Source organism: Epinephelus fuscoguttatus, linkage group LG3 (genome assembly GCF_011397635.1).
Source record: "Epinephelus fuscoguttatus linkage group LG3, E.fuscoguttatus.final_Chr_v1".
Taxonomy (NCBI): domain Eukaryota; kingdom Metazoa; phylum Chordata; class Actinopteri; order Perciformes; family Serranidae; genus Epinephelus; species Epinephelus fuscoguttatus.
Genome location: NC_064754.1, coordinates 34,360,939 through 34,387,938, shown reverse-complemented (window position 1 = coordinate 34,387,938; position 27,000 = coordinate 34,360,939). Strand labels below are relative to the sequence as shown.

Sequence of the window (27,000 nt, the reverse complement as noted above, 5' to 3'; positions counted from 1 at the left end):
CACCACAGTAAAGACTTGATCACTAAAACTAGCTGCTGAATAAAAGTGGTGATATTGATATTGGTATTGGTATCTGTTGTCGTCATATATGTTACATATATGTTATATATCGCCATATTGGATATTGGCAAGAAATCTAATATCATCTATCCCTAATTTTGTTGTTGTTGTTGTTATTGTTTTGCTCCTTTTAAGAGTCATTTTGAGTCTCTTTGTTTCTTTGCAACTGTCTTGTCTCTTGTCATTTTGTGTGTCTTTGTAGTGGTTTTATGTTTATGTCTTCTTGGTTGGTACCTGTTAATTTGGGCCTGTGTCCATGAATCCATCCATTACTGTGAGGGATGTTCAGTGACATTTTTTAGGTCACAGTCAGACTGCATTGTAATGACAGTATTTCTATTGTATTAATTTCTAACTTCTAGCTTTTTCTGTGCAGTACTGACACTTAAAATATATCCTCCTCAGACCCTGTGTCCTCATATGAGGACATCTCATTTTGGGTTTACTTGACCATATACTTCATTCTACTTAACTTAGACCTGTTGTCCTCATTCGTGGACACTTTTTTTGTGTCAAGATTGCCAAGAAGATGATCAAACTTGACTATCTAGAGGAAGTAAAAGTCGTAACAAGGTTTCTGTCAGTGAAAATACAGAAGGGTAATTTGCACAATGCACTAATCCATGTAAAAACAAGATGGCAACCATCTCTGCCAAGTCAGTGTGCAGCCGATCCTGACACAATAGTGGACAAGATCCAAAACCTCATCACATTTTATGGTTGAAATTTCCTTATTTCTGATTAATAATGTTTGTAGTTTGATATGGAGCACAAATGAAACAAATTTTAGCAACAGGAAGTACTCATCTGAGGACATTGGGACTTAATTATCATTGACAATGTTTGATTTTTTATAAGTTTCGAGTCTTACTGATCAGTGCATACCAAACAAAAGTTCGGATATCAAGAGGATATGCTGTGCATTTCAAGACCCATATGAATTTAAGTCAAATTGTAAAGGTTCATACAACTCCATGCCACCTTTAACAGCTCAGTATTTGATGCGTACAAAACTCGGCGCCTACAGGGTTGTGTTTGGTTTGGTGCATAAACTCATTCAAACCACATCACATGCAGGCAGCCTCTCCCTCCTGTCCTCCGCACACCTGAAGAGAGGTGGAGTGCGGAGAGTTGGGGCGCCACGTGCCACGCGCCACTAGTGCTGGCTTGGATAGTAGTGGTGCGCGAGCTACGCAGCCACGGGTCCTGAACGCAACACAGGCTTATCGCGCGCCAAACCTGAGACAACACGGACCGACTGAACGGAGAGAAACAAAAGAAGAGAAAGAATAAAAGAAGAGGGAGAAGAGTGTTTTTTTTCGACGAGTCTTCTTCGTGAAGGTAGTAAACAATTTAATTGTGTTTTTCTGAGGTGCGGTTTCTACAGATACATATCACAGTAGGCAGTTTGTACAGAGAAACGCGCTGTTGATTGTTGACAGATAACACGGTGTGCTTTGTTTGTTGTTTGCTGTTTTTCACGGGTTTATTTATGCCAGTTATACTCACACTTGTTTTAATACTTAAATAGTAAAACAGACAGTTGCACTGATAACCAGAGTCGAAGCTTCTACTAACTTATATTCACTCACTTTAACACATTTAAAAGCGAGGAGCGGAATTTACTCGGAGTAAACACAGATGTGATAATGGAGACATAATTGACAGTAGCTAGTTGAGGAAGGAAAAGTGGTGTGACACAACTGCTCGTTTTTAGCGTGACAGAAAATGGAAAGAGAGAGGAGAAAATAGAGCTACTGAGATTTAAATAACTTAATGTTATCTGATGAGAAACCCACAGTCGTTATATGGAAAATAACGCCCAAATGGAAACAACTTGACCACACTACGTTTACTTTAGATATTACTGCGCCGATAGAGCCGTGTGCAAAGGGGGTTTAGATAAATGAGCTCCCACTACACTCCTGTGTAACAACACGCTGCGTGGACTCAGCTCATTATTGACTGACTGTTCAGCCAGGGAGCGTTTGTGGGAGCTTCAGCACCGCGGACAGCGATTTGAGCCCGAGCCAAAGATTAAACGGCACAGGCATAACAAACAGCTGGCTCTGATTACTTCACACAGGATGTGGCCAACAAATAGACTCAGGCTAAAGACACTGACATCACTGACCAATAATTACAATGATGAATTAGCTTTAAATTAAATGAAAAAACACTGAAAAATAGTGTAAATACACAGATGTGGATGGACAGTAGTCACCTATTTATCAGATTACCCATGATCAGTATGTATGAATTAATGCTTTTTGAGATTTTGTTAATTTTTAGGCTCTACACCTTGTACTCTGGTCAGTAACTGAAAGTCCTACCACAATTTCTTTTTATTTAGCACTGCAGCGCTGCAGAAAGTTATCTGAAAGTAAGCAGTGGTAAACAACTACATAGCCCACAGGCCTACTTGGCTGACATCCACTCCTCAGTGTTCCAGCCAGACAAATACTGTTACAGCACAAATTTAGACAGGGATGGTGTGGGCTGCAGCAGGGGATTATTTTTCTGCAATTGCAGTAGGAAAAATGTTTTCTTGCCACTGTTCAATACAGGCTTGCAACCCACATCCTCTCTGGATGAGAGTTGTGTACTTGTTGCAGTAAGGCAGACACTGATATAAAATAGGTTGTCCATGTTATCTTGACTTGAAATTATGGTGGTTCAGACTCTGACTCAAACATAAAGAGATGCCACTTGCATAGCATTTTAGTGTTTGTTCCATTTCAATTCAGTCTTTCAAAAGCTATTGGAAACTCACTTTTTTATAAATAATTTTCTTGAAAAAAAAGAAAGAATTCTTAAAGCTTTAAATAGGTTCAGGATAAAACTGAAGTCAGTCAACCTACTTGTAAACCTTGCTGCTTTTGTTAGACATTGTCTGTCAGTGTTACAGGCATTGCTTTTTATTTTATTCATGTTGTCAAAATCTATTCTACCATCTTGAGCCACATATTTAACCCGTGGCTGGCAGTCAATGAATCTTTGTATTTCCCATCTCTGGGGTGCAAGTCTTCATGCAGCTGGTCACAATGGGCAGATTTTCAAGAGTTCAAGGATCCACAGTGTGTTACAGAGTGCTTTACAGCCCTGTTCATTTGTCCTCTCATTAAAACTGTGCAGTCTTCCTCCGTTTCTCCATCCACCTTCGTGCCTTGTTAACTCAGCAACATCACTGTTGACAGTTTACTAACTTGTCACTTATGTCCACAAGAAAACACAGCTGCAGGTCATCATTAAATGCCTGATACAGGTTCCACATGGAGAAACATGATCATAGTCAGTGTCCTCAGTGTGTATTGGACTGTTGCAATATTATATCTACTGCACATACTACCATTGTACTAGCTATAGGTCAGTTGGTGTTATGAGAAGGAGCTTGTCTACTATTACTTAATTGCAATATTAGTAAATGTAAGATTAAAATGATTTAGTTTTTGACATAAAACTGTTAATTCTAGTTGTTTCTATTCAGATTTATGTCATAAACACATGAGGATAATATTAATTTGTCAAAGTTGTAAAATAATAGGATGACATAGCAATATTATTAGTAGATACTGGGTGTGTATGAAACATGCTAAACAGTAAAACAAATTTGTTAAGCACAGTAAATAAGAATTCCCTGTAGCGTCAGCCCACTCTCTTGGCTGTGCCTCGCCAGTTTCAGTGATCACTCAGGCTCAAAGAGACATCCTCATGGGATTATCCTTAAAAAGTAAACATGATGCTGTCACGGCAGAGAGGTGCTCAGTTTTCAAACACCTTGAAGTGTGACAGCGATCCACTTTTTAAGTTTTAATTTAGATTGGTAGTACGCTGTGGCTGTACACTGACTGTGGTAGTCATTGTTAAAGTCTTGTACGATAGGATGTTACTATTAAAATATTTACATGTATAATTGATATCTTTCAGTTGCATTTTCATAAGACTGTCATTCCTTGTCTTTATTCTGTGTGTGTGTGTGTTTGAGTGTCTAAAAGACTGTGTAATATGTCCTGTGTATATTTTTGTTCTATAATCCTCTGTGATGTTTTTCTGCCTCTGTGTCTCTCTCCTGTTTTCCTCTGTTTCCCCTCTCCAGCATGTAAAATTCACTACCAAATAGGAAGCCTTTATTTGGGGCTCGCTCATCAATTCATTCATGCTTGACTAATTCGGAGGCCTTTCTGTATAGTGTTGCCTGGCGACAGAACCAAGTCAAGCACTTATAAATGGGAGACTTGTTCTCACAACAAATACAGGAAAATGGATGTTAGTGCTGTGGGTCACTGTTTTTTTGTGCCAGACTCGATGGCGTGTCAGCCCTTTTAGAGATCACTACTGTGCCATTCACTTATGTGTTATTAGATTAAATAGACCCGTCTGTCATCTTTGTTACTAATATGTCTACATGGAATAAAAGCAGTTCAGGATAACTGTCCCTGATGAACACAAAGTTTTGGCATTTTATCTCATTATTACCTTGGAAGATATTAAAATGTAGAGAACAAGCTGACTGACAAGCTATCTCTACACTTTCTGATCATGATACTGTATGAAGGAAGACACGGGGGATGACAGCTCAGAGCCAAAACCATTTGCTAAAAGACATAAGGGAACTGCCTTTGGAACAGCATGAAATGCTTGGGTTATATCCAGAGCTGCCCCATCAAATTAAGATGATCTGACGTTACAGATGTACTGCGTTTTGATGCAGTCTGCTCTAGAGTCTTGAGGGTGAGTTAAGAGAACACGTTCAACATGAGGTCAGCTGGTTCAACTGTTTGTATGCAAATGTGGCGCAACATTTAACAGCCAGTTGACTGATTTTGTGCCCCGAATCTTGTGATTTCACTGCGGAGAAGAGGTGAGAATATGACACGAAATTTCCACTTCATTCTCTGTCTTGACAACTCACACCACCACCACCACCACCACCTCACTCTGCTGTGCGCCGGATGATGTGCTGTAAGTTGTCTGGCCCACAGCAGAGATTTGTATTTTCTCATTTTTGGGAGGCATGTCTTCAAGGGAGGGCTGAGGCATCTCCAAAATTAGACCAGTGAGAAATCATTCTGGCTTGTTAGCTCCCTACTGGAGGCCAGCACAGCTCAAACATAATGGCTGATAGATGAGAGCATATGGAAAAGAACTGTCTTCTTTGATATAACGTTAACTGTTAGAACCCCATAGTTGGGAAACCAGACAAAACAACAATGGCTGCTGTATTCACATTGGAAACAAGGCACTTATCATTAGTAGCTTTAATTGCAAAGGTTTGACATATTCTTCCCAACTGCACAAAAGAGTTGTTCAGTTGTGTGTTCCTCCCCAAAAAACAACACCACAGGCTGATAAGGAGCTTATTATTATTATCAAATTGATGTTTGGTATGGGCAACAACCTCGAGTGGTTATAATTATTATGACGTGCATGGATGTATTATTAGATTTGGATACCAAACCCCAAGAGGGCACCTACTCAGTCAAAGAGAATTTTTGCTAGTGTTTCTCTTACTGGCCTTGTCCTCAAGTTCCCACTTGGTCCATAGACACTACACTGTGATGACATCCCAGATTTTTAAAGTCCTTTTTCTCAGCTCAGGGAAAGTTCTAAAAATATTAAACCTCCATGGATCAAGGATTAATTGTACAAAGAGTAATAACTGATCTGTACTTCAAATTATTCTGTCAACAGTTGTACAGATGTCTCTTTTTATAATGACGGCCTATGGGGAAAATGATTTTCTGGCCACAGGAAATTTTCCGCTGCAATACTGCGAGTGGCCACTGGAAAAATTGAAAGCAAGGATGAGCTGCTGTGCCATACCCAGTTCTCTAATACATCCATGGTCCCCTGTAAAGTCAACACTGAGTCATTTTAACGTATGCACATATGTAATCTAGAGTCACGTATTGTTTCGTCATCACATTACTTTTACTTCATAATATCAGGTTAAGTATGTAACATGACAATGCCCAACCATCATTCTTTTCCTAAACCTAACCTAACCAGTAGGGACACGAATTTAGGGAATGCTCCTGTGGGTTGTATTAGACGGAAGAAACAATACAGATGTGGTGGTATGGATGGAGAACTTGTTGGATATTGTGTTTGGGTATTAGATGAATCGAACAGTTGCTCTAGTTGATACATAATCCATTAAAATATTTACCATGCAGCGTCTAGGTTAATATACTAGAGAGGGGTGTGTAGCCTCTTTTAAAACTGGCCATTGTAGGAAAGTTTATATCTAGTCTAAACATGACTGCAGGCTTAAATGCCATTTTCTAGGCCATTATTGGGTCAGACCCTAAACTCCTTTTTAAATTTTCAAATGGTTTTCTTTCTTCAAAAAAAAAAAAAAAAAAAAAAAATTCAAGATTGGCAACAGTAGTTATGGTAAAATTGCTCTTCAGGAGTGAGGCTTGTGTGTTAGCCTATTTCCAATCAGTAATCAGTGACTTCAACTTATAGAGGGCAGGTGATACTTTTGTAATCCCTATAAACAGATATATGCACATATATGCAAAATATAGGGAACAGCACAAGATTTTGGTGTCCCAAGTGTTCTGGTTTCTGTTTGTGGTATGAGTCACAGTTGAGTGGAATGTAAACAGTCCTTCTGGAAAGGTGAAAGGTGAAATGAAATCTGGGAACCCATTGTTTGATTATGATCAGTACTGAGACTGATACTTCTGTAACTTTGATTGTTGTATGAAATATTGTTAAAAAGTCACATTTGGATTCATAATGCCACTGCTGCTTTGGATGTAATGGTCCCAAAATAATCTGTCTGTGCTGTTTACTTCATACTAGCTTCGTTTTTAATGCTGGGAGACATTTTGGACAGTCGAGATACAGAAAAATATAGCATTCTGTGTCATACTGTTATGACCAGTGACACACTCCCTCTGTAATACTCAGAATGCATTAAGTGAGGACAACAAAGAGTGGCTGCAGACAGTTTGGGGGTCAGTGTATTGCGCTCTAATGTATGGTGATGTTTTCATGTACAAGGGTGCATGTACAGAGTCTAAGAGAGTATGTATGATGTGTGCATCACATGTAGGCTTGTGTTGTGTTTTCCCTTTAGCTCGTCTGCTTAAACTGTACAAGCAGATCTCAGCAGGCTGACGATGGGGGCTGCCAGCTTCATCCAGCTGTGTCTGTGGCTTGATGACATATCTCCTCTCTCGTGCATTGAACTGCTATTGTCCTCAGGCTCCTCCAGCCAGCCCTAGCAACATCAACCAACAGCAACTAACTCCCACAGTGTTAGTCGCCTGTCTACATCAGAAGCAACAGAGGGACTGCACTCATAGCCACGCTCTTGCAGCCACAGTAGCTGGGTCAATAAGCATGCTGTGACGCTGAAAAACCCTCGACAAAGAGAAACAAATACACAAATTGCCCAGTCAGTTTGTAATACATTGTTTATCTTTGCAATTGTTTAACCAGAGATGATCACTATAGCATTGGTGTGTCACACAGTGTTAGCGTACTGCTGTGTTTCATATCAGAAGCCAGATTTGACTTATTTACTAGAAGTTGTCCTGTTAAGAAGAGATAACAAATTATATCTACAACATAATGTGACATTACGGGTCAGCCATGTTTGTGCCTTGGAGGTCTGTCTGTGTTTCAACATAGCACACTACAGCAGTTGAAAAGGGTGGAGACATCTGCGTTACTCTTTGCCTCGCTATTGGATTTCCAATTGTTCTCGGAAAATGGGGTGTTTTTGGCGGTGAGCTGTTTAAATTAAGGTTGACAGGAGGTTAGGTGCATGTTAACAAAGTAGACAGAAGAGGAATGCCCTACTTTTGGTGATGACGTGCCCTTTACTCGAGCAGCGGTGTGCCTCCGCCTTACTTGATGGCCTCTGGACCCCTAGTGGCTTTGTTCAGTATCACATTCATGTTGCTTTCAGTTACATCCTTTTGAAAATAATGTTTTTATATAGTGGAAGGTTTTCTGTAATAATCTGTGAAAATATTTTTAGTGTCTGTTTTTGCACAGGAAAAATATATTTTAGGTTATAAAGTTATAAATCTTCTGCCTAAGGAGGAGCAGACTTCAGCCTTGCCACAGGTTCAACCAGGTTCAAAGGAAATGTTGATGTTTATTCAGGAGAGAGGGTGTTTTGTGTATCCCTTTGCAGGCAGGGAGGGACCACGGGCTTTTGTGTTGGTCACAGTGGCTTTGAACATCTAATGAGAAACGTTTCTCAATAATAAAAACAGAACCTTTTATAAAGCCATTTATAATCCCTTAGAGACCAGGAGAATGAGCAGCATTATCAGTATTCATAAGGGATTGAATATGATAACACTGGGTGTGTATGTGTGTGTGTGTGTGTGTGTGTATTCTGAAGGGTGGAGGACTCATTCTGAACCTTCAGTATACACATGCCTGTTCTGTTTAACTTTGCGGAATATGAGAGTTATTTTTATCCCCCCTTTTTCATTTCTTGTCATTAGTTTAGAGAAGTTCAAACCTGTATGAAGCAAGAAATTAACAAACATTTTGTTGAAAATGAAAACCCTTGACTCTCAACCTTCTGTCCATTAATTGTTCGCACCCTAATTTCCTTTTCTTTTCTTCTGGAGTTAAGGGAAAGGGTTAATCACATAATTTTTAGTCAAGCCGGCAGTTGCCAGCTACATGATCACTGATGAATCCAGAAAGCACTTAAACATAAACTCCAAGTTTGGTAACTTTTTCCCAACGGACAGTTTGACCTCTCATAGTAGGAGAAGCACATTAAACATTAATGGTGTCGACAATACATTAAAGTGTCCAAAGAATCCATGCCAGTGAACCAGCACACATAATAGCAGGGCACTGGATATGTGACCCTTGAATGAAATGCAGCAATTGTTAATGTAATTATTTACACATTCCTGCATCCACAGCACAGGGACATGCTTGGAAATATTTTGCAAGATACTCCTCACAGAAACTGCAAGACACTTTAGAAAATTCCTTTTAAGAATGCCCCCCAACACATGACTGAACGATGCTGCATATAAATTAGTTGACAATTTAGTGGCCACATCTTTCAATATTTTCATTCATCCAACAATAGGGAGTTTGTCAGTAAAATATGTCTTGACTGGAACATCACCAGGACAGTAACATTTTCTGTGATTGTGAACTGACTGTGGGTTTTATGTTAGGCAGTTTTACGATTGTCCATTTAAATGTTTGGCCATTTGTTTGGTCAGTTGTCTCTCTAATCTAAGACAGTACAGTTGGTGTCAGTTGAAAATCAGATGTTGTTTCTCAGGACTGCCCCTGACTAAGAATTTTCTTAGTCGACCAAGAGTTGTCATTTCGGGCCATAAGTTGACTACTCGTCCGCATGTTTATGATATAAATTTAATTATTACATTATACATTTTGGACGGGGCAACACAATGGTATGAGTTCAAGGTCTGAGAAAGAATAGTATCAGTAACATTGTTAACACTGTGCTACATTACAGAGAAATACAAACCGTACTAATGAACCTTCATTAATATAGGCCTGTATTTTATCTACAAGTGCACGTTACACACTGAGCGTGCCGCCTGTCAATGATGCTGTCGGCAAAGCAGTAATGATTGTGCTAAGTGGCTAATGGGCATGTAGCTACTTTCATGTTTCAGATGATATGTCATGTTTGTAGTCGACCAATGAAGATGAGTTTACATATCACCTTGGGTTTGTCCTTCACCTTCTCAAAATAATCCCACACTTTAGATTTCCTGCCCGACATGTTATTAACTAGCCTGTGGAATAACCGCAAGTACCAGCTCTGTAAGTTAACGTGACTGCTGAGCGTGGCCACTTCCTGTGTCTGTCCTTTCAAATTAAGTTACCACATGGTCCAGTCATATAGGTTTTAATTCATTTTGACAAGGTGCAGCTCCTAATAGAGTTTCATGTGTGTTTGTTTGTTGAAATCTTGCCAACTAATGATCTTTCTGGTCGACTAACATTTGGTCGACTAGTAGGACCCAGCTTTATTGTTTATTCATATGCCTAATTGTTGGTATTACTCACTGTCCTTTCCTCTACCAAAGCCATGGACAAATCAGTACAGTGCTCCTATATGCATGCTGTTTTCTAGGTTTGCCCTCACACATATTGAGTTGGCCCATGCAGTGATCTCAGTAATGTTATTCATAATGCAGCCTAATGCAGGTGGTGAAGGGGTTGCTGGCTGGCACAGGAAAAAAGATGCTGCCTTTCTTGATTATGTTCGAGTTTCACCAAACTGCAAGAAGTGCCTCTAGCTTTTTCTAAACAGTTTGCTTAGAAAAAAAAAACAATGTCCAAATGTTGATTTCTGGCCTTAGTTGTCTCCTAATTGAGCTGAGCTGAGCTTCCCTAGTAAACGTCTGTATCTTATTATCACTAGAAAAGTATTATTGTGAAATGGCTACAATGTCATTCAGCAGCTCCTCATTATAGGGGTAAATTGTTCTCAAAATAGAGTTCTCAGCATAGGCTTTATACTGTAGAAATACAGGGCTAATCTGGTTTATGTGAATAGTATCTGTGTCAAAACCTTTTGGCAACAACAATCAATATTTGATCTTTAATGGGTCACAGAAAAGCAGCTGTATGTCACGAAAAAGCATTTCTGATCATGACTGTATTTCTGACACATATAACAAAAAATGTATCATTGACCTTTAAATTCAGATTCAAACACATACTGTATGTGTTATTATATGATGATTGGTGTGGCTATTTTGAGCATCGTTACTATCGTTACAGTAACCTTGTCTATTTTTGTATGTGCTTGAAAGGTACCACCAGCTTAAATAGCTCCTTTCTTCTCGCTTTCTGTAATAATACCCTATTTGTGGAAACCTATATTTATGTGCAATCAGCCCTTCAATGTGTGCTTAAAACAGCCCTCTGGTCATGCACAGTGACACGAAAAGGTCTATGAGTAAAAAGCATGCATCTTGTCCTCAAGTTGTAGCTTGATGCTAAATGACTAAAATAGAGCCGTGGACATTGTAAATGAATGGCCACTGATTGCAGCGTGGTCAAGAATAGCTGAGGTTTAATGATATCATTTCTCATTAATGCTGGTTCTTTGTGCTTTAGTGAACTCTGATTGCTTAGACATGCTTCCCAACTGCATCCACTCACCATCAGCCCAGTCTCAAGAGACAGGAAAAGACATGTGTAGATAAAAATAGAACAGATTAGAGTCTGTGTTCTTTTTTACACTACTATTTTCATTGTGTGAAATTTCAGTAGTCACATTAGGTTGAACAGGTATCATTAAAAGTAATTTTTTGTAATGGCTATGTGACTGTCATCCTAAATTATACCTAATTATGGATAAAGGGTGTTATCACGCTCACATGTCTTAGAAAAGTAATTTCACATCAGAGAATGTAACAGGTAGTATTGGCCAAGTTACTTTTGAAATGCAGTAGGTTACAGATTACATGTTACCCTGTTAAATATGTAATAAGTTATGTAATATAACTAATTACTTTTAATAACTGTTCTAATGTTTTAAACTGGGCAATAAAGCAAAAGCAAAAAGTCCACAAATAGGCTATGCCAAAGAAGAGTGAATGTTTTATTCTACATAAAAAGTTTTACTAAAAAGAATATATTCAGATCTAACCCCTTTGTAATCACTGACATTTTGATTAGTAAATGTAATTCAATCACATATTTTTCTCAATAACTGATTACAATTACATTTATTTTGTAATTGAATTAGGTGATCTATATAAGATGAGTATTATCATTTGAAGCATGTGAGATCACTCCTGTGTGCACCTATACACAAATGTACAACCAAGATAAACTAAATTATAGCTTAAAGCAAGAAAAGGTTTTCCAATTTTAAAGATACATGTTACATTACAGATAAGCACTGATACATGGGAGGAAGAGAAATGGATACAAGATAAAAAAGAAAGAACAGAATAGACAAAACAGGCTGTGGGCATGTGCTGAGCATACAGATCTTATTAATAGTGTGTGTTGGACTTACAACAATTGTCTTCTAGGATTTATTACCCTTGTTATCTAAGAAGTGGGGCAACCAGCTTCACATCCATCTGGAGTGTATATGGTTAGCCTGCACAGAATATATACATTGAACACAATCTAACTATACAGATCAAATTAAATGATTCATTTGTATTGTTTTATATGATATTACATACTTTTTTAGAAATACTGTATGTTAGTGTTAAAACGTGTGTAATCTGAGAGATGTAGCCACATGAGGTGTTTAGCGTCTGTGTCATCTTTTTGCTGAAAACGTGCAATTTGTTGAAACATTAGTTGCTGCATCTTCTTGAAAGCTCTGTTTATAACTGTGAGTGCCACACCTCACCCCTTTTACATGTGACTGTTCTGCCTGTTTAGACACTGCAAGCTGGCAGATGTGTGGAGATCTCCCCACTCTATATTCCACTGTGGCTTTACATCCAGTCATAATACAAGACGTTGATCCATGGAGAGAAAAGAAATGGCACAGATCTTATGAAAACTTCAAAATCCTTTGACATATTCACTCCATCTTTCCAGTTTCCCAGTGGGTGCTCAATATGGCAGCCCACTGAGAACTCATTATGTAAAATCAATTCCTTTTGACACGTATCCTATGCCAAGCTCCCCAGCACTCCAGCTTCCGGCAAATGTGGGCATCAGCTACAGTACGAACAGATCCATCCTTTTGTGTGACGAGCGTACAGATTCATGCGCTGACACATACTGTACGCCATCTGCAATGCTGTCTCTGCATCACTAGATGTAACAGAGCAGAGGTGGATTTATGAGATATTAGGAGTTGTGTTATAGCAGAAAATGTAGAGAAAGCAGTCTTATAGTGCTCTTTTGAGCATCATCAGTGTCATGAGTTTTTTTTGGGTTTTTTTTTGGCTGCAGGCAGCATGAGGGCAGTCAAATGAAAAACTTTACATAATATTTTTCCAAACATGCTCCACTAAGCCTTTGGCCCTGCACAATGTGGTTATTCAAATTCTAATGAGAAACTTGGGAGAAGAGAGGATCTTTCCCAGATTTCTTTCTCGGCTAAGAGGAAGAAAGTCCTTTGTTAAAGCTATCTATTATCATATTCCCATTTATTACTTCCCATTCATTTCAAACTCATCTCTGACTGGAGTCAGTTCTCAAAGTCTTCCATTATAAACCTGAAATAAGAGGGAACAATAAAGAACTCAGAACTTTACCCAGACTTTCCCCTCCACCCTGCATCCCACAGACACACCATCTACTGCCCCTAAACTATTAATAACATATTAATGCATTAATCATATCATTGTCACACATTGTGATAAGATGTTATACAGTTTTTCAGCTATGAGATGATGGTTTCAGTTTTTTGAGAGAAAAGTGTAACTCAGTAGAATGACTTTCTTTTTTAGCCCCTTTTAAGGTACAACATGTACAAGCACCGCGGAGTCCTTAAAAAAGAAAAAAAAATCTGCTACTTTTTTGAAAACGCCGTTGTAGTTATCATTTTCTGAAATGATATTTTCTCATTTGTGTCCTCCAGTTCTCCTATTCTCTTCCCTCAGGGACAGTTTGATGTTTTGTGATAACTTGCTCCCCTCTACTTTAAGGGACTCAGTGAAAATGTTTTTCTTTCTTCCCCTCTGCCAGCTCCCCTTTCTGCCGGCGGCGCACCCCCTGCTGTTGAGGCTGTGGTATGAGCCTATGTGGCAGGAAGGCGCTGACTTTGCTGAGCAGCGTGTTCGCTGTCTGCGCCCTGGGCCTGTTGGGGATCGCCGTAAGCACCGACTACTGGCTCTACCTAGAGGAGGGCGTCATCCTTCCCCTCAACCAGAGCACAGAGATACGCATGTCCCTTCACTCTGGCCTCTGGAGGGTTTGCTTCTTGGCTGGTGAGTTAGTGTGAAGTCTGAAACACATAGATTATGTGGTTTTATCCCTCATCCCTCGAGGCAAGGTATATCTAATTTCAGTCAGATTCTGCTTTGACACAGAGCGTTATGACTCATTTGATTATAATTAGTGTTAGATACTGATTGTTTTCCAGGCAAGGAGAGACGGAAAAACAGTTTAGATGCATAAGATCTCTGTTTAGTTATCCATGAAGTAATATCCACAATCAGTTTGTACCAAAACAAAGAATCTTATTAAAGGATAAAGTACAAAATCAAAGTCTAGATTCACCAAGACTGCTGTGCAAGAGTGGTCTGTACATTTATTCTCAAAGAAATACGTGCAGAGACACAAACAGACTTCTGGCTAACATACCATTTTACATGAAAACATTGCATGCAACACTTTAATGCCATCTTTTAAAGGATGATACATGTTCTACATACATATTTACAGTAATTTGTGAACTATCAGTGAATTCAGCTTCATCACCTAATCTTTGTGAAGAAGTTAAATAAAGATATTAAAGTGCACATGTAGTTAAGAATAACATTAATTAGCCATGGCACCTCTATACCACACTGCTTTGGTGAATCTAGGCCTCAATTTCTAGCATTCAATAAAATGTGTACTGTACATGCACAGTCACTTGTGTTTCTTTCCTCTTTCTTTCCCCCTCTTTAACCGATACTCTTTAGCACTTAAGCATGAATATTTTAACTTTGCTTTAACCTCTGTGCAGTGATAGGACCAGTGTGTTTTCTTTCATATTTGATTTCCACTCTCTGCTGTAATTTTAGGTTGATCCTTGAAAGTGTCAAGTAGTTTTATTCCAGTTGAAAGACTGGCTTTGCTTGATGTCTTTCCTCATGACTTACCCAGTGGCTGGCTCCTGGCACCAAAGGCACCTTGGATTGATTGACTGCTATTTCTTATTCCTTCTCTTTGACCCGCATTTCTTTTCCGCCAAAGCACTCAACATGAAAAACAAGTATTACTGACTGTACAGTTAGCGATGCTACGTATGTCGGCAGTGCATGTTTTTTTTTTTTTTTTTTTTTACACCTTCTGGCCTTTCAAAACATCGTTCCTCCCCAGCTCCAACATCACAAATACATGCTTGGAGGTCTTGATTGGAAAAGAAATACTAACTGTTAGATTTTATTCTTTTCTTAGAGAAACAACCCTCCAGACAAGTGTTGCCCCAGAGTAAACCAGGTATCAACTTTTGCTCTTACCCTTTGCTTCCTCTGGTAACAGCAACAATTGACTGAGTCAATATGCTGTCTTACTCTTTTTGGATGTGCACTGTAGCTCTCATTTATTACAATCAATGATAACTCTGTTTAGGCCTGAAAAAAGGAAAAAGCTTTTGTTTTGCAAATATGTTATTTATCCTGTAATGTTATTTCATTTATTGTGGAGTTGTTCCTTTAACCCCTGTTTCACAACTGACCTGCTCTGTCCCATTTCAGGGTTAATCATTCAGGCAACCCAGTTGTAATTAGGTAACAGATGTTTTTCTACCACGTAGCAGTGTAATGGACTAATGGTCCAGTGTGAGTTTTAGGGGCAATTGAGTGGCCTTATTGCCCACTTAACTGTTCTGATTTGACCCAGAAACAATTACTGCACACTATGTTGTTATGCAAGGGAACGTGAATGAGGTTGCATTGTGTTTTGGTTAGTATTGATGTCAGTTTGAGTTCATTGGGTGTTAGGCTATTTGATTCCAGCATGAGGACAGCATGTAGAGGATCTCTGCTGCCAGCACTTACAGTCTGTCATCGGACCATATGGGGAACTGGGCTTCTTGTGTGTTGTAGACTGCAAGGCTTGCAGCAGGACTAGTTCAGTAAATAAAATGAACTCAGCTTGGTTTTTATTTTTTGCCATGACCTGCCATTCTTTGAAATAAAAGTATTTCTCCCAAGTGTTTTTAAGAGCGCAATTTCCCCCGATTATACTGCTAGTCTAGCCTTGCACTAGCTGAATGACAGCATTACTAAAATTGCATTTGCATGATTTACATCATCTGTTTCTCTATAAACGCTTTTCACTGCAAGTCCGGAACAGCTGTGTTACTGGAGTCCTTGAAGACTGACTGAAAATGACCCATTAAGTCTGCAATGTGGAAGCATAATCAAGGTCTTTTGCCATAGTCATTATCTCCATCTTTTGCAATTATATTTCAATGGGCTGAGAATTGCAAGAGGGGTTTTTATGTAGAGGTAAAAAAACAACAAAAAAAAAAACACTAGCTTTACAGTCAAGCTACAACAGAAAGCTTGTCGAGCCTGACTGTCAATAAGGAAGAAGCCTCCCATACCTTTAAGTGATGGTTAATAACCCAGGGAAAGGGAGCCACCAAGAACCACAGACTCCATCCCTTACATTACATAATGTCTAAGTATAACTGTGAGGATATTTTCAATATTGCCGCATTACATAATGACTTAATGCCAAAAGCAAAAGGAGAAGCCAAATAAAAGCAAGAGTGGGGGAGAGATAATTGACAGGCTCATGATTGCCTGCTTACCCTGTAGATCTCCCTCACACGCTCCACGACAGTTCTTGCTCTCATATTTTATTTTTAATCTTTCAGTTCTCATTCATCTATATCAGTCATGATGCATTCAGAGCATTGGAATTCTACTGTTTCTGTCAGAAAGCCAAGGTGTTAAATCACCCAGATTTTGTCCCATCTTGTCTAATGATTAATTTATAGTTACTAAATGATAGCATAAACACACAACAGCTGCACTTATTAAGTACACAAGACACTCTTTTCCCTAAAGGTCAGTTTTTATGCCTCAGTGCCTGCGATAGCTGTGGCTGGAGGCATTTTGTTTTTGGGTTGTCCATCTGTCACATTTTCGTGGATGTGATATCTCAAGAACACCTCGAGGGAATTTCTTCAGACTTTGCACAAATGTCTACTTGGACTCAAAAGTTAGCTGATTAGATTTTGGGGAGCAAAGGTCATGGTCATTATGACCTTGCATAGACCTTTGACCTTTCATTCTGGAGAATGTGATATTTCAAGGAGGCTTTGAGGGGATTTCCTCAAATTTGGCATAAACGTTTACCCTGGAAATCCAGGTTCTTGCGAGAGCACAATTTGAATTTGCTCAGCGAGTCACTCTGGCAATCAGTAATGATGCTCATTACCTATACCCATGAAACCGAGCTGCACCAATCACATTGGTTTATCTGATATAGGCGGGCCAGAGGCGAGCTAATCAGATGACGACAGCACTGCGATGACAAAGTCCGGAATCAGTCAGTAAACATTGCAAGATGGCTACGGATGAACACCAGTTGTTTGAAATGGCTTTGGCCGCTACAATGGACGAGTTAGACTTGGCTTTTTCTCTAAAAGAGGAACAGAAGACGGCGCTCGAATCTTTCCTTTGCAAGAAGGACGTTTTTGCTGTTTTGCCGACCAGATAAGGCAAGACTCTAATCTGCCAGTTAGCTCCGCTGGTAGCTAAGCGTATACGTCACCCCGTGTATTGTTCTGATTGGTGGTAGTGTTATCCAATTGCGTACAGTGATATTTACAAATGCATGCTTGGTGCCGCCCCTCGAGTTGGGCCATTTTCATTACTCATGGCCAGACCCTAAATCTTTCTAGATTTGGGTCTGGATTTCCAGGCTAACAAATGTTCACCTGGACTCAGCAATGAAGTCATTAGATTTTTGGCAGTCAAAGGTCACTGTGACCACAAAAAACATGTTTTTGCCCATAACTCATAAATTGATGTGTTATTTATGATTATGATCAAATTTCACACATGTCTAAAAGGATAAAATGTAGAAGTGATAACATTTTATATCCAAGAGGTCAAAGGTCAACCTCACTGTGACATAGTCTTCTTGAATTACATACTTCCAGCCACAGAAGGGGAAACAAGTGGCCAGATGCTGAATTTGTGACACTAATCTTGGATGCCCTCCATTGTGCTGATTGGATAGATCTTCTGTGCTGCTGGGTTGAAGATGTGTGTGACGCATCCATATTTTAAAATTTGTGGCTTCTTTGAACAACACCCATATCTGAAGCATTGCCAGCTGTCATGGCTATGTATGAATCTGGAGAGACATGAATGTAAACTGTACCTGCAACTTGACTGGTTTGCGGAGGCATACAACCATGAGGTGGTAATTCTAGTTTATGTAATGATACTGCATCGCATTTTATGATACTTGCAGAGGGGGGTCTTTTCAGGCAAGGTGGCCAGCCTTAAACCTTAAATTCTTGCTGTAATGAGAGTTTGTACCAGGAACCACAAAGTAATGAGCTGTGCCCGACATGATGCAATTAGTTTTCAGCTAGACTGGGGCGCTCCTACCAAATTTTTCAGCACTCACCCGGCCTGACCCTGAAGCTGAAGTTTTGACATCAAAGGCTTCTTCTCCCTTGTGCACATGTACACAAACACACAAAAGTTAAATGGATGGGTTATAATCTGCATGAAATGCACGATTACAGAGAAGACATGGTTTAGTCTGCTGCTATATTAGCACATCTCTCTCACACACACGCGCGCGCACACACACACACACACACACACACACACACACACACACACACTGAAGTTTACAAAAATGCTCCATCAATGACTAACACTGGCAAAATAGTTCAGGCATGTACCGATATGCAGTGTTAGTATGAACTGTTAGTATGATTAGTATGAACTGTAATCAATGCACCATTGTGATCCTTAACTGTAGTACTTATACTACTGTATGCTGATATTTTAGGACTGCCCTGGTCCAAACTCTCACTTTGCATTGTTCTAGTATGCATTATCAACACTTTATGAAAGCTAATTACATATGCTGAACCACAAAATCTCACCTAATCAAACACCTCATAGTGTGGGGTTAATTAAGTGTTGATAAAGACATCAGTTACAAGAGTGTGTATTTGTGCGTTTTGGTGCTAGACTTTGTACTGTATGTGTCAGAGCGATGAAGGGAAAGGTGCTGAAATCTAATGCTGGGTGTTCCTCACACAAATACTGACAGTAGAACTTGTGTATTGTATGAAACAAGCTGTTGAGTCCATGCTTGCTTGCAACTTGCTGTGAAGTTGTTGTTAGGTGGCATTCAACAACGTCACAGAGGAGAAAGCTGAAACTGTGTCACAGCCATCACACAAAGCTTACTCTCATGAATGAAAATAAATGCTAAAAACTTAGGTATTATTATCATTCAAAGGCTACAAGACATCTGTGTATTCTGCCAGAATACTGTACATGTTTCTGTGTTTAACTTTTCTTTGTCGCAGTGGGTGAATTAACAGTTTAATCAGTTTTGTAGAGTGCTCTAGATTTATGTGAAATTTTACTGAATGTATTTCTCTCCCTGTCCTCTCTTTTAGGGGAGGAGAAAGGCCGGTGTTTTACCATCGAGTATGTGATGCCCACTAACGTCCAGATGACCTCTGAGTCCACTGTTAGTGTCCTGAGTAAGTAACTTTTCACACTCCACTATTATACAAGAGAACAAGAGAACTAGAGAATGGAAAATAAAAAGCTGAAATATAGTGGGACAGGTATAATATACAAACTTAAAAGTTACAGTGCAGTGTAAGAAATGCATAAAAATATTGGCTTAATAAGAGGCAGCGGTAAAAAAAAAAGTGGCAAGCAAAACAAGTGATACAACAATATGCAGCGGACACCAGGAGAGAGAACCCAGTTATTTCCCATGGTATTTCAAGATTTGTCATGTTGTGTTGGCACCTGTGTAGTGGTGAGTGGAACTGGTTAGATGGACTGGACCTCCAGCACATTACGCCCTCCCAGTGAACCTCATCGCTGGCAGGTGAAAAAGTGTCTGGTAACACCATGTGTCACTGTGGCAGCACATGTCTGTCTGTAGTCCTCTCCAGGCCAGTGGTACCATAGGGTTAACATTGACAGAGACTGCAATGCACAAGCCTCTTATTTGTTTTATAATGCCAAGTCCAAAGACATCACATTTATGACCTAAATCTGACCTGAGTACAAGTCATGTGACTTGAGTCCACACCTCTGCACAATGCTGTCATCTGTGTTGTTTGTGCTATTCCTGGCCCATTCCCCAAGGCCAGTCCACTCAAGATAAGAGCTGGGCGTGTATGAAAAATGTAAGGGTGCCATTTTCATTTTGTAGAGACCCCCTGCAGCGTGAAAACGCATGGATACACATGAGTACTGGTGGTGTGCCGACAAGCAGCCACTTCATATCCCATATCCCTCGTGTCTTCAAGCTGCAGTCCAAAGATAGCCTTTAAGGTCAAAGAAGTAAGACATAGTGAGACGGAGGTAAACCAGGTGGTCATAGAGGTACATTTACATGCCTCCCTCTCTGACGGTTGTTGTAACACATTCTGGGGACTCATCAACTAAAATAAGCAAGTTTAGGGGAAATTAGATATTCAAATAATTAAATAAATTCATCCATTTGTTTTTGATGTGCTTATTATGTGGGCACAAAAAGAGTAAAATTTCAACACTTCAAATGTCTTTCGAGATGCAACAAATAACTCTCCTTTGATAATAACTAACAATGCAAAAGTATCAAAGGAGCGATTATTCTTTCACTTTATTAGAGAAGAAAAGGAGGAACAGAAAAAAGAAGTGGGAGACAGGAGAAGTCTTGTAAAGATATGAAGGTCAAGAAGTGACAAACTTGAACATGAAAGAATTGGCGTGAATTTAAAAGTGTAGATGTGAGAACAAAATAAGAAGACTCCCTGAAGTGACAGATATATAGGAAGAAAGGATTTAAATAGACGGCGATAATAAGAGTTAATTGGCTCAGTATTCATCCAGGCACACTGGTAAAATTACATTAATATCCTGTATGCATTAGTTAAAACTTTCCATTCAGAACTGAAGCTTTTCCTGACTTTATTTCAGACTCAACATTAATCCAGAAAGACTTTATTTATGGTGTTGGATATCCACAGTAGAATATAATGGACACGCTTACCACACAATCCAAACTTTACCCAACTAAATAACCAGTTCCATTAAGGTTATGGCCTTAAACATCTGGTCCACTTAGTTGGAGGGGCAACATTGTGTGTAATGGAGAACACAATGGGGGTGTGGAGAGAAGTATTACAGACTTGTTTGTCTCCTGGGAGGTGCTTTACCATTTGCTCACAGTAGGGAGGTCCAGCTTCATCTTGATATAAACGAGGACCCAAATTCCTAAACCCACATGATGCTGCCTTGACGAGTAAGACCAGCCTCAGTGGAAAACCTCATGCTGCTACTCTAAGGGAAAGCTTTCATTAAAAGTTTCACAAAGTCACTGAAAACACACACAAAAAAAAACCAAAGAGAAAAAAAAGTTTATGTTAGAATCAAGTAGGAACAACTAGAGCTCTGATGCTCTGTCCAACCCCTTCAAGCTCAGGCAGGGCTGGACTGAGCCATAATTTCTCACTATTACCCCTGGCTTGGATCTGGTTAGGTTCTCGTGATTTTTTGAGCTGGTTGGCAGTGTTTGCTTCTGCCTCCCCATCAGTGAGAGAGATATGCATAACATGCAGCAAAGAGCGATGATCATCATCTACATGCCGCATCACCATGAACCACTAGATGCACTTAGGGTGCAGTCTGCTTTGCCAAACCTGTCGTACACAAGATGACAGACTTTTGAGTAACAGAAGGAAGACAAGGGAGAGGTGGTGTGAGGAAACATATCGGCCCTTAGCTTGTAACAAATGTTTTACTAATGAAAAATATTTATTATAATATATAAGTTATGATATAATATGTATATTTTTACAGTAGCCTAAGAATTATGGGGATTGGGTCCGAAACTGCTGCCGTAGGTCACATCTTAAATCAAACATTTCGTGTCTTCCTCCAGAGATGATCCGTTCTGCCACACCCTTCCCTCTGGTCAGCCTCTTCTTCATGTTTATCGGTTTTGTACTCAGCAACATCGGTCACATCCGACCCCATCGCACCATCCTGGCTTTTGTTTCTGGAATCTTCTTCATCCTGTCAGGTACTTGGTTTGGCTTTTACTCACAACATATCCAAATAAATAAATCAACAAACACAGGTACATTTGAGAAGGTGAACATGTGTTGAACTAAGTAAATGGTGAAAGGATTTTTAATAAACATAGCTGTTATGTTGCAGAGTTCAGGTGTGTGTCACTTAAATTGAGGAAGAGAACACAATGAAACACTTATTGTTCTATTAAAATCTGTAATCAGTAGATGCATGGTCTGCAACAAGAGGGACACCAATCATATACTATCAATGTTTTTGTAAATTCCGTCTACCTTTCTCTGCATAGTCATGGGAGTTTATGTGTTTCTGTGTTTCCCTGCCTGCCTCCCTCAGGTCTCTCTCTGGTGGTTGGTCTGGTGTTGTACATCTCCAACATTAACGATGAAATGTTGAACAGAACCAAAACTAATGAGGCATACTTCAGCTACAAGTATGGCTGGTCGTTTGCCTTTGCTGCCATCTCCTTCCTGCTCACTGAGGTAATTTAATGTTTTTCACAAGCATCAAAATGAATCCTCTAAATCTTTCTTGCCTGACCAAAACATTAGCTGTGGGTCTGTTTCTGCTTGAAACCCAGATGTATATCTACATGACACAGATTTTTTTCAATTTAGGTTCCAGGCTAGAAGATTTTACTTAATTCATGTCTGTCCAGGTGCCTTTATCCAAGCTCATGCTTTCATAAGTATGTGCTTAATGACAGCTCTGGCATTACTTTGCTTTTGCTAATTTACATCTCTCATCTGTTGCGTTCATTATTCAAGATACACTTTAGGCATTCAACCAACTCTTCTCATTCCCAGGTCATCAAATACCAATGCTTTGCCACGCCCCTCAGTGTCTCATAGCGATACACAGGGCACAGTGTAGTGTGTCTATGGGACGCACAACTGAAAAACAGTATAACTCATAAATCATGTAGTGAAACAGTTAAAATAAGTAAGTTTGTTACGTAATGTAACATGACTTATAAAGGTCACGTTAGTCAATGTGTAACAACCATCTGTAAATTGCGTACAGTTACATTAAAACAACATCGACTCTTGGTTTCACACGGGACATGAACTGTGGTCTTGTGGTTGGAAGTCTGGTTTTGTTTGATCCATCCACCATCCCTCCTTCCAACCCTATGTGGACTTTCTCACTCTTTATAGTCAGTTGTTCTCAGCATTAAGTTTTGCTGCATATGGGGTTTAAAATGGAGTTAAAGGGTGCCTTTGGCTTTAATATCGCATACCGTGGGGTGTTATCCAGTGTTGGTATTTGACACCCTGGGAATGATCCGGTTTGACAGATGCACTCATTTATCCTGAAATTACTGTCTAAAGACGTCAATACAAAGTCCCTTCCCTGAGATATGAAGGTCTCTAATGTACTGGACTGTGCAAAACAGCCCTGATAAAACATGATAATGTGGGGTTAGTAAGCGATGATTCATGTTTTTCTGTGTCTTTTGTTGATACTTAATTCTCCTGTAGTCCATCACAATAATCTGAAGTCACAATGACGGGAAATATTGAATGTGCATTGTTCTTTTTCTGTGAAATTGTGCATTTGATGTCATTCAAAGAGGAAAAGAGAAGAAAGAAATGAACGGATACAGCATATACACACCTGCATCCTGGCATAAACCCATTCAACTAAGCCATGATTCAAGTGTTGTTGTTTTTTCAGATGGTTATTCAGCAAAGTCATGAATCATCAATAAGTGCATAATTCTCTGATTTTCCATAATTCATTTTATTTAATTCTTGGAATGAATCATTTCAGTGGTTAAAATGCCTTCATGTGTTTGGTTTAAAGTCACCTGAATTTGACATGTTTGTGAACAGAATGTGTTTTGGAGAGTGAACTGAGTGTTCCTTTGCCTCTGTTCTCCCTCAGACAGCAGGCGTCATGTCAGTGTACCTGTTCATGAAGCGCTACACAGCAGAGGAAATGTATCGGCCCCATCAGGGCTTCTACCGGCCTCGCCTCAGCAATTGCTCAGATTACTCCGGCCAGTTCCTCCATCCAGACGCCTGGGCCGGACGTGGTCGCAGTGCCTCCTCCATCTCCTCTGAGGCCTCCCTCCAGATGAACTCCTCCCACTACCCTGCTCTTCTCAAGTGTCCAGAGTATGAGCAAATGTCCTCCTCACCTTGCTGAGGCAGAGGATCAGTGGTTGTTTCTATCTATCTATCTGGAATTTGGAGTAAAATTGTCTGATAATTTGATATTATCCAGCTTGAATCGCTTTCCTCTTCAAGTGTCCTGACTATGACCTGATTCTCTCTGCCCTCCCTGCTGCGGATTTTTTTATTTACACTTTTTGGTTTTGTAGGGAGCAAAACTTAAGTTGAGGGTTAGCCAGTTCAGTTTATCCTCAGCTCAGTCTTGTTTAGGGGGGAGCTGTCAGAAGACACGAGACAAAAGAGTCTGACCAGGTTGTACTTTAATCTGTTTTTGTGTAGTTTTTCAGCGACAGGTGACTAGCCACCTGCAGAATCGACAAAGGTAGGGTGAAGTCATCTGAAAGGAGTAACTTGAGTAGCCTCAACCTGCAGGGAGAAAGTCCACTATTGTTTGTAGCACTGCCACCATCCTGATAGCTTTTTGACAGGATTACAGCTGCACATCTGCAAACACGGAGAGTTTGGAACAGGGATTAGAACTGGATAAGCAACTGTGTGCAATGCATGCAGAGTCAGGTGTTCAAAAACACTACAGTGTGAGTTTTCAGCCACAAAGCAGAAACTAATCAGTGACATCACCTCAGGTGAAGGGGAGAGTTGCTTAAAATGATAAATCTCAGAGGGCGGTTTGCTTAATTTGACCTAAGACCATTGCACACATAGTGCAGACTTGATTTCTAAAGGTTCATAAGGTTAAAATAAAACTCTTAATTTTTTTGCCTTCTACACATCGTACATGTGCACCCAATGTGCAGCTTTCCCTCACATCCCTAGGTGTCACTCCTCAGTTGCAGTGTGCTACAGAAAGTGGCTTTTTGTTGTATTATACTGTGTTTTCTGACACGTCACAGCTGTTAAAGACAAACTGTTTCATGTTCAAGTTTAGAGCTCATGAAACACATGATGAATGAATGAATTTCAGCCACTTAAACAGATCATTTTGGGGAGTTGGATTAATGACAGATGGTATTTGACCTTCTATATGAACTTCAATTCTTACACCACCCTCTCAGTATTTCTGTATCAGGTGTGAACAGTCAGAAGTACTAATATAACTCCCTTTAGGTCGTTTGCAGAGGAGCCCTTTATTGTTATGTAGCCACAGGTGTTTTTAAACTTTTAAAGCTGTACCTGAAGGGTGGAAGGCTTCACTTTTTTATATTTGCATTGTGACAGCCTGAGTGTTGTCACAGTTGGCCGTGACCACCTCATTTGGACATTTCACTGCTTCCTTTTATTTTGCAAGTACTGACACCAAAGGAAGGGTTTGTATTATACACTTCTAGTATAAGAAACGTTGTTTTTAAAGGCCTAAGTCTGAATATATTAATGGTTATATAAACATTGAGTGTATTATTTTATATTCTTGTAAAGGAAACAGCCAAAACAAACAAATAAATTTGCTCTCATCATAACCCATTAATATGAACAATACAGGAATGGTTTGCATTAAACAGTACAGATGTACATAAACCTTTTATATTCTCAGAGATCATATGATTCCTGTATTCAGTTGTCTTCATGGAGTTGAGGACAACAAGTGTATTTAACCCAAATAAAAAAGAAAAGAAGCAGTACAGGGGTAGCACTGTCTGAGTGTGAAGATCAGATAAGAGTTAAAAAACATTAGTTATATGTTTAAAGAAGAACAGGCCGAAGTGGAGAAGAAGTTTGTGTAGTCGTGGGTTTTGATGGGGAATGTGAATGAGTCAGGTGGTGTTAAAGACTATTTTGACATGGAGCCGTTGTGAATGTAAGATGTGCCGAAGGAAACGCTGCTAACTGAGGTCTTTCTTTTACATATAGTAAAATACCTCTTTCACAGAGATATAATAACTCAAATTATAGATGCATATTTTTCTAATTTACCCCCTTATAATGACAGGGTATTCTACATACAGCTATACTGCAGTCCTTAGTGTGCCAAGAAAGAAGTTGTATCCAGGTTAAGTGACTTGAGGTTATGTATTGAATATATACATTTCATGCAGCATTCAGTGTGAGTAATCATATTACAGAGAAGCATTTTGTCTTGTGCAATAATCTTATGTTTGATATATAACGAAAATTATAATTATCGTCAGTACTTAGTGTTGCATGGTGTAACTCCACATATTATTAATGGCATGCAACATCTCATCACTGGATTATGGCATTACCACCTGCAATACATGTAAGCAAACACACACTTTAATAAACACACACAGTGCCAAGCTATGCTCACTCTGTTTTGGTATATATAGACCTGTTACATTTTATTTATTTTAAACAGTGTAAATATGAAATCATCGGTGTGTATATAGATTCATTTTTTGTATAGATGAAAGAACATGTAAAAAATATATGGTTGTTGTTGAGTAGATTCATCTGCAGATTATGTGAAAGCTGCTTTGCCTCCTGCATCACATTGAGAATGTGAGCTTTTGCATAATGTTATACTTACATAACTGTAAAGTATTCAGATGGTGTCATCGTCAGACATGAACTGTCAATATCTGTGTATTTTTACAATCAGAGTCATTTTCATGATGTTAAATGTGCAATGGAATATGTATAATCAATGAAATAAAGTTTAATGGAATTTGATAAACAATGTGTTCCTTCTTCTTGTTCATGTGTCATAAGGCTTCATGAATGTTGATCATCACTCAGTATTTGGTTGGTTGTGAATGAGCCCCTGCCTTAGGTTTTCTATGTAGGCATAATGCGTATGGAAGGGCAGGGAGGTTTGCTTTCTTTGCCTCAGGCTTGTCCTTGTTTGCACGTGGAAGGGCAGAGAGGTGTGTTCTCTCTCTCTCTCTCTCTCTCTCTCTCTCTCTCTCTCTCTCTCTCTCTCTCTG

General features: G+C 39.4%; 1 protein-coding gene across 1 annotated transcript; it reads left to right on the top strand.

Moving 5' to 3' along the window:
- Window positions 1-1,118: 1,118 nt before the first annotated feature.
- Window positions 1,119-26,700, top strand: LOC125886520 (voltage-dependent calcium channel gamma-5 subunit). Its single transcript, XM_049572778.1, has 6 exons — window positions 1,119-1,401; window positions 13,714-13,955; window positions 19,346-19,432; window positions 21,835-21,975; window positions 22,320-22,465; window positions 23,871-26,700. The coding sequence occupies exons 2-6, from the start codon at window positions 13,760-13,762 to the stop codon at window positions 24,132-24,134; spliced, it is 834 nt and encodes a 277-aa protein (XP_049428735.1). The 5' UTR covers window positions 1,119-1,401; window positions 13,714-13,759; the 3' UTR covers window positions 24,135-26,700.
- The last annotated feature ends 300 nt before the right edge of the window (window positions 26,701-27,000 follow it).

Bases quoted from the DNA above. Each gene is read 5' to 3' on its own strand.
- LOC125886520 (XM_049572778.1), top strand. From the start codon at position 13,760: ATGAGCCTATGTGGCAGGAAGGCGCTGACTTTGCTGAGCAGCGTGTTC. The intron at 19,433-21,834 runs GTAAGTAACTTT...GTCTTCCTCCAG, and splicing joins GTCCACTGTTAGTGTCCTGA to AGATGATCCGTTCTGCCACA. The intron at 22,466-23,870 runs GTAATTTAATGT...GTTCTCCCTCAG, and splicing joins TCTCCTTCCTGCTCACTGAG to ACAGCAGGCGTCATGTCAGT.